This window comes from Dendrobates tinctorius, unplaced genomic scaffold, assembly GCF_039654945.1.
Source record: "Dendrobates tinctorius isolate UK_male_01 unplaced genomic scaffold, ASM3965494v1 ptg000241l, whole genome shotgun sequence".
Lineage (NCBI taxonomy): Eukaryota > Metazoa > Chordata > Amphibia > Anura > Dendrobatidae > Dendrobates > Dendrobates tinctorius.
In genome coordinates this window covers 23,090,951-23,099,648 of record NW_027361908.1, presented here as the reverse complement: position 1 = coordinate 23,099,648, position 8,698 = coordinate 23,090,951, and the positions used below count along the sequence as shown (strand labels likewise).

At 38.8% G+C, this 8,698-nt stretch overlaps 1 protein-coding gene across 1 annotated transcript in view; it reads left to right on the top strand.

Moving 5' to 3' along the window:
• The first annotated feature begins 911 nt into the window (after nucleotides 1–911).
• RASSF9 (Ras association domain family member 9) overlaps nucleotides 912–8,698 on the top strand; it is a 58,174-nt gene continuing 50,387 nt past the window's right edge. The window contains exon 1 of the mRNA XM_073556995.1: nucleotides 912–1,029. Within this exon, the coding sequence (XP_073413096.1) occupies nucleotides 983–1,029 (47 nt within the window). The 5' untranslated portion in view covers nucleotides 912–982. The remainder of the gene's footprint in view (nucleotides 1,030–8,698) is intronic.

Sequence of the window (8,698 nt, the reverse complement as noted above, 5' to 3'; positions counted from 1 at the left end):
TATCAGAAGCGGACAGCTCTATACGGTGTATGTATGGAAAAATGAAAATCTACGTCTATTTTTTTCCGTAGTCACGCACAGACGCTGTCTCAGTATGGATTTTACTGTAATCTAAACAGCAGATATACGGTACTGTATCAGAAGTGGACAGCTCTATACGGTGTATGTATGGAAAAATGGAAATGTCCATATATGTATTTACGGACTCACACACACACGCTGTCTCTGTATAGATTTGACCATAATCAGAACAGCAGATATACGATACTGATTGAGAATCGGAAAGCTCTCTACGGTGTATGTATGGAAAATTTTAAATCTCTGTTTATTTTTTTCCAGAGTCACACACACACACACGCTGTCTCTGTATAGATTTGACCATAATCCAAACGGCAGAGATATGATACTGTTTGAGAAGCGCACAGCTCTATACGGTGTATGTATGGAAAATTTTAAATCTCCGTCTATTTTTTTCCAGATTCACACACACACGCTGTCTCTGTATAGATTTGACCATAATCGAAACAGCAGACTTTAGCGAAAGTCGGCAACTTTTGAATTTGACCGACCTGCTCCGCTCAACTCTACTTGCCACAATAGGTCAATAAACCATTGACACACGCACTATGGAGTTTGGATAGATCGGTAGATAGATTCTGAACAGTATACTCTTTCCTGTTCTGTTGCAAGTAATACAGTTCCAAAATTACAGCACTTAATAGGTCTTCTTGCCCTTATACATTTCAGATGGGAAGAAGTAAAAAACTATGATCTGATCATCATTAGATTTTACAGGCTAATGACTCCTGCACGGTGAAGCTGGGCAGTTCTCCAAAGGTGTAACAGGAACACTAGTTCAAAGGCAGCAGAGGTTGCTCAACTTCCTTCTTTTCTGCTTAGTTAACTAAGCAGCAAAGACAGCTACCATCTAATCTTCACTAAGCAAGTTATTGCACTCAGTTCTACTTCTGCAGCCATCATTATGGATCATGTCAAGAAAAAACTGTTGAAGACAAGACATAAGTCCAGGTAACCTTAAATTTTAATGACTGCAAAGCGCTAAACGATTTTCTGTGTTTTTGCAATAGTACGGAACTGAGCAGTACTTCATGTCCTACTTCAGAGAATGACAACCTCTATTGTGCTGAACTGTAGAAAAACGACTTCTGTCACGTTATGGTATTTTACAAGATATGTTGGAATTGCTACTGCAAATGTGTGCACATTCAAAATGTACCCTAAACTTCAGTAATGATAGAAACACAGACTTTTAAGATTAGGACATTTATTATTTTTACATTTTGCTCCAAAAAAGAGTAATTTTGTTTCTGTATTTATGTGACATATGTGTTCTGTTCATCTAAAGATGTAAAGGCCAGACGAATCAAAAATGCTTTTTTTTGGCATATTAGTCAAATGTTTGCAGGGAATCTTTTCCTTTTTATAAACAAAAAGTAGACCTTTTGATGACCAGAATAGTTTATTTTCTACTTCTGTAAATAACTCTAAGATCTCATTGTCAAGGGTTTAAAAAGAATAATCTACTGTCCCTTAGCTTAAAGCAGCGTTTCCCAAACCATAGTCCTCATGAATCCCCCTGTTGACAGATTTTCTCAAATACCTTATAGCTTTCTGACTGTGCCAACATATAGTAATCAAGATAAACTCTATTGCGTTTTCCCATTAAATATAATAATACCAAAGTGATGTGGGCAACATTCTCCACTACAAGAAATCCTAAAGGTCCTTAGCTTATGGTCCTCTTCCATATGATCCACTTATGTCAGGGCTTTATTTTGTAGGGCTGAACGAGGCACCAACATTACTCAGCTTTCTTACAATCCCTTAGTTCTAAGTTGTTTGGTCACATAACCCCTTAGTAGGAGTTGTATTGTGCTTGCACATGTGCAGAGGAACCAGTAAGCAGGATAGAAAGAAAACTCTTCAGTGTAAATGCATACCCTCAAATATCCACTACGATGTTAGGGTTCTGTATTGGGTCCCCTACTATTTAATATATTTATTAATGATCTAGTGGATGGCTTACTCAGTAAAATATCAGTATTTGCAGATGATACAAAACTATGTAAGGTAGTTAACACAAAGGAGGACAGTTTGCAACTACAGACAGATTTGAGTAAATTGGAGAATTGGGCTGAAAAATGGCAAATGAGGTTTAACACAGATAAGTGTAAGGTTATGCACATGGGAAGGAGAAACAGATGCTACAATTACTTACTAAATGGGAAACTGCTGGGGAAATCAGACATGGAAAAAGACTTAACAAATATGAACCTAGCACTCAAGTTAAAGGTATTTGTAAGGCGGTTTATTGTAGTACACGAAAAAAGAAGTTTCGGTCAATGTGACCTTCTTCAGTTACGTGTGGTATATAGATTGTGTAGAGCTTATAGGCATCTATCTGAAAGGACGATGGTGCACACCGCATCTGGAGGCACGTTTGCCCCTCTCCTATATACTGACAAGCTCATTACCTTAGAGAGATCATTCTCCTCAATGCCTAAAGCACCATCGTCCTTTCTGATAGATGCCTATAAGCTCTACACAATCTATATACCACACGTAACTGAAGAAGGTCACATTGACCGAAACGTCTTTTTTTGTGTACTACAATAAACCGCCTTACAAATACCTTTAAGTTGAGTGCTAGGTTCATATTTGTTGCTTTAACGGTTTGGGAACCTAACCTTAGCACCATCTTGAGTTGTGCTCACGGTGTTCTTTCTATATGAAAAAAGACTTAGGCATCTTAGTCAATAAGAAGCTAAATTGGAGTGCCCAGTGTCAGGCAGCTGCCACCAAAGCAAATAGGGTCATGGGATGCATTAGAAGATGTCTGGGGACACGAGATGAAAATATAATTCTCCCTCTGTACAAATCACTCGTCAGACCACACTTGGAGTATTGTGTGCAATTTTGGACGCGGGTGCTCAAGAAAGACATTACTGAACTTGAAAGGGTTCAAAGGCGGGCTACTAAAATGATAAATGGAGTCTTTCACTACAATACCCAGAAAGGTTATCAAAATTAGGTCTATTTACTCTAGAAAAGAGAAGACTTAGGGGAGACTTAATATATATGTACAAGTATATCAGAGGGCAATACAGAGATCTCTCCAATGAACTGTTTGTACCAAGGACTGTGACAAGAACAAGGGGGCATTCTCTTCGTTTGGAGGAAAGACAATTTCTGCACCAGCATAGAAGAGGGTTCTTCACGGAAAGAGCAGTGAGGCTCTGGAATTCTCTTCCTGAGGAAATGGTGATGGCCAACTCACTAAATGAATTTAAGGAAGGAATGGATGCTTTTCTTGTGAGTAACAGTATAGAAGGTTACGAATAACAGAATATTATAGGTAGATGGTTGACCCAGCTTAGGGGAAGGAATTTTTTTCCCAATGGAGAAAATTGGCTTCTACTCTGTGGGTTTTTTGCCTTCCCCAGGATCAACAATGCAGAACAGCTGCACTAAAAATAGGCTGAACTAGATGGACATAAGGTCTTCCTTCAGCCTTCAAAACTATGTTACTATGTTACTATGTTAGCATTGGTAGCTGGATTCTCAAGAAAAAAAGGCACCTGGGAGACAAAAAACATAAATCACCTACAAATAGTGACTCTTTGAGAATAAAATTACTTCACAAGAATTTTCTGACAACTTGAATCACTTTTTGCCTTAATTTTGATTGTGACAACTTGAGTCATTTTATCACTTTTTGCCTTAATGAGAAAACCTCTTTAAAACTAGACATGTTTCTTGTAAATTTAGTACAATTTAGAATATGCCAGAACAGTGCACATATTGATTAAGTTTCATAGACACAGAGTTTGGCCATACATTGACATTCCATAGACTTTTATGGAGCAAAGAAAATTCAATAGTATGTTCTTTAAGGCAGGAGTGGATGCAGACTTATGAGAGCTCATCTTAATGCACAATTACAAAATTGCTTTGGAGGTGGTAGTGGGCCGCCATTATCCTCTTGGGTCACTGTGCGACTGCACAGGTTGCACCAATGTCTGCTACTGTTATTGGGTACGTCAATATGTAGTAAATGCATGTCAGAAAATTATTACATCTATTTCCAACAAATTATGCAGCAGAAATCTGAAGAAAAACCTTAAGTGTAAACTAAGTATCGATGTGTATGCAGATTATCCTCAATAATAGGGCTAATATGTGTACTGCTACCTACATTGGGTTTTGGGCAGAATTTACCCAGAACCCACCTTAATAAGTGAGATATCAATTATTAGAGGGATGGGATTTTCTGGTTATAATTTTTGAAATCGGCTTGTTTGACAGGCCAGATGTTGGCGCTGCAGTCCATATGGTATTTCCGAAAACAGCCCTGCAGTGCCAGAGCTGGAGCAGGTCCAGGAAGGAAAACTCTGCTTTTTATTATAAATAAGAGTACGCTGATTGAAAAAAAAGCCTAAAAATAAGAAACAAATAAGTTTATATCAGTTTTGCCATCACTGCTGGAAAAAATGGGTCATATAACAGCATACATGGTTTTCCCATTAAAAAAATATAGAACACACTTTATGAGCAATTTTTTAAGCAGATTTTGGTGATTTACTTGTCAAAATCAATATTGAAAAACTGAGAGTTAATAAATACTACAAGGGTTTTTCTTGAATACACCTGAAAATATGTCACAAAAGAGCACCATAAAATGAACATGCAATGCACAGCAATGTGAAAATGACATTACTATGTACATTTTCCATCTTAAGTCATGTCTTCTAACTGCTTCAGGGTTTGGAAACCTTGAAGCTGTTAAAAGAAGTAACATGTTCATTCTTTGACTTCTTTGGAAGCTGCTCCTGCATTCTCTTACTTGAAAGAATGCTTGAAAAGATGCAGGCGAAGCAACTTCACCTTAAAAAACTCAATGCCCCTGTGTCAAAAAGACGCCATGTGCATATTCCCTTCGGCTACAGTCACATGCATGTTTTCTCTACATCCGAGAAAAATGGTCCCATTATGCTAATCAGACAGTGATCCGAGTTTGGAGAGAGAAAAAGAAAACAAGTTTCTTCACCTTCTCCTTCAAGTCAGTCAACGTAAATTAGAACACACTCGATTTTTATCATGGACCCATATACTTGAATTGGGAATGACACCTGATTCTCAGAGACAAATCCTACATTTTGCGATTTGCTTTTGTCTTCGACATGGACATGAAAATTGGACACATGCAAAGCCCCATGGGTTAGCATGGGTACATGATCCCTGATTTTGATGGATAGCACTTGTCCAAATTAACCCCTTCACCCAGAAGCCTGTTTTCACCTTCCTGACCAGGCCAATTTTTACAATTCTAACCATTGTCACTTTATGAGGTCATAACTATAAAACGCTTCAATGACTCCTGCTGATTTAGAGATGTTTTCTCGTGACATATTGTACTTTATGATAGCAGTTAAATTTCTTTAATATGACTTGCATCTATTTGTTAAAAAAACGGAAATTTGTCAAATTATGCAAATTTCACAATTTTCAAAGTTTTAATTTTTATGCCCTTAAATCAGAGAGCCAAATCACACAAAATAGTTAATAAATAACTTGCTAAGACGTTATAAGGGTTAAAAGTTGACCAGTAATTTCTCATTTTTGCAACAAAATTTGCAAAACCATTTTTTAGGGACCACATCACATTTAAAATGACTTTGAGGGGCCTATATGACACAAAATACACAAAAATGACACCATTCTAAAACTGCACCCCTCAAGGTACTCAAAACCACATTCAAGAAGTTTATTAACTCTTCTGGTGCTTCACAAGAATTTTTGGAATGTGGAAGGAAAAATAAACATTTACTATTCTTTCGCAAAAAATTTCCATTACACCTACCGTATTTTTCGCTTTATAAGATGCTCCGGATTATAAGACGCACCCCAAATTTTGAGGAGAAAAATAGGAAAAAATGTTTTTTTTAATAAAATGGTGGTGCTTCTTATAATCCAGGTGTCTTATTGCTTACCGGTCTGTCCCCGGGTTGCTGTCCGGTCTGTCCCTGGGTTGCTGTCGCCCACTCTGTCCCCGGGGTGCTGTCGCCCACTCCGTCCCCAGGGTAATTGTTTTTTTTATTTTCGCAACAGTAACAGGAGAAAATGGACCATACATTTTGTTGTGCAATTTCTCTTGAGCATGCCGATACCCTATATGTGAGGGAAAGCTACTGTTTGGGCACATGGCAGGGCTCAGAATAGAATGAGTGCCATTTCCCTTTTTGAATGTAAAATTTGCTAGCATAATTCGCTGTTGCCATGTCGTGTTTGGAGAGCCCCTGATGTGCCTAAACAGAAGAAACCCCCAACAAGTTACACCATTTTCTAAACTAGACCCCTTAGGGAACTTATCTAGATGTGTATTGAGCGCCTTGAACCCCGAGGTGCTTCACAGAAGTTTATAATGTTAAGCTGTGAAAACAAATTGCATTTCTCCCAGATAAATCTATTTTAGCTCCAAATTTTGCATTTTCACAAGGGTAACAAGAGAAATTGCTCCATACATTTTGTTGTGCAATTTCTCCTGAGTTTGTAGATACCCAATATGTGGGGAAATACTACTGTTTGCTTTGGGCACACAGCAGGGCTTGGAAGGGAAGGAGCACCATTTGACTTTTTGAATGTAAAATATGCTAGCATAATTAGCGGTTGCCATGTTGCTTTTGGAGAGCCACTGAGGTGCCTAAATACTGGAAACCCCCCCAAATAAAACCACTTTGGAAACTAGACCCCTTAGGGAACTTATCTAGAAGTGTATTGAGCACCTTGAATCCACAGGTGCTTCACAGAAGTTTATAACATTAAGCCATGAAAATAAAGTAAATTAAATTTTCCCCAGATAAATATTTTTTAGCTCCAAATTTTGCATTTTTATAATGGTAACAAGAGAAATTGCTCAATAAAATTTGTTGTGCAATTTCTCCTGAGTGCGCAGATACCCAATATGTGGAGGAAAACAACTGTTTAGGTGCATGGCAGGGCTTGGAAGGTAAAGAGTGCCATTTGACTTTTTGAATGTAAAATATGCTGAAATAATTAGCGAATGCCATGTCACATTTGAAGACGTCCTGATGTGCCTAAACAGTTAAAAGCCCCATAAGTTACACCATTTTGGAAACTAGACCCCTTAGGGAACTTATCTAGATGTGTATTGAGCACCTTGAACCCACAGGTGCTTCACAGAAGTTTATAATGTAGAGCCGTGGAAATAAAATCACATTTTTCCAAAATAAATCTTTTTTAGCTCAATATTTTGCATTTTCATAAGGGTACCAGGTGAAATTGCTCCACACAATTTGTTGTGCAATTTCTCCTGAGTACACCGATACCCAATATGTGGGGGAATACTACCATTTGGGCACACGGCAGAGCTTGGAAGGGAGCACCATTTGACTTTTTGAATGTAAAATTTGCTGGAATAATAGATGCCATGTCGCATTTGGAGAGCACCTGATGTGCCTAAACAGTGGAAACTCCCCTAAAGTGACTCCATTTTGGAAATTATAACCCATTGGGAATTTATCTACAGATGTAGTGATGATTTTGACTCCATGGGTGTTTTCCAGAAACAGGCAGCAGTTGCTGAGCGAAAATTGCGAACTGCCGTTGTAGTGACCAGTACGTTGTAGTGACCAATATGTTATTCCCAGCACATGCTTCTGGAGATATGCACCTGTAAATTAGGTGGGCTATCATCACTACAGAAAAGCCAAACATGTGGGCACTAAATGCTGTTTAGGCACACTGGGGCTGCGAAGGGAGGGGGGCATTTCTATTTGGTAGCATAGAATTTGCTGAATTTCTTTTGGCGGGCGAGGAACCATTTCGCTTTTCCAGAGCCTTTGTGCTACCAGTAACGTGGAAGCCCCCTATATTTCTGCTAAGAGATGACAGATCTGAGTGGGGACTTGCTTTTTTTGTGGATTGAGTTGAAGCTTTTATTGGGAACATTTTACATAATGTTTGGGATCACATTTATCTGGCGCTGTACACTGATCACTTACTTTAGGGTTTCTATCTAAGTCTCTGAGTGACATGACAGGTGAAACCCCCGAGGGATTCATTCACTATAATGAGGCAGTAGATTTACTCTGGACTCTGTCTGGCCTCTGTTCAGAGGTGTTCTTTTCAGAAGTGCACAAAACTGTGCATTCCTAAAAACACGGACACCACCTATCACGGGTTATATGATGTCCACAGTGACTCCATCTGCCTCATTATAAGGAATTTTCCATCAGTGGTTCTGTCTGAATCACATATTTCAGAGATTTACACGGAAACCCCAGTGTAAGCTCTCAGCACAGAGCGCAGGATGAATGTGCGCCAAGCCTTACTTCGATCTTTGGGAGGCAGAATGAAAAAAATCAACAGCATGTGAAGAATTTGTTTTATTTATTTTTTATGCCGGTCCTCACGTGCTATAAGTGTTTAGGCAACTTTATTTTTCAGGTCAGTGCAATTATAGCGATGCCAGATTTAAACTTTTTTTATGTTTGACAGCTGTCACACACTAAAAGACGCTAACCCGACCGCAACATGACAGTACAACGTATTGGAGGCAAAGTGACGTTGACACTACCCGGAAACAGCTGGTGTGCTGGAACCAGGCTTGGCAGGAGGGAGTACCCGTGCCAAAGACACTTCTGAGCAGCAACGGGCA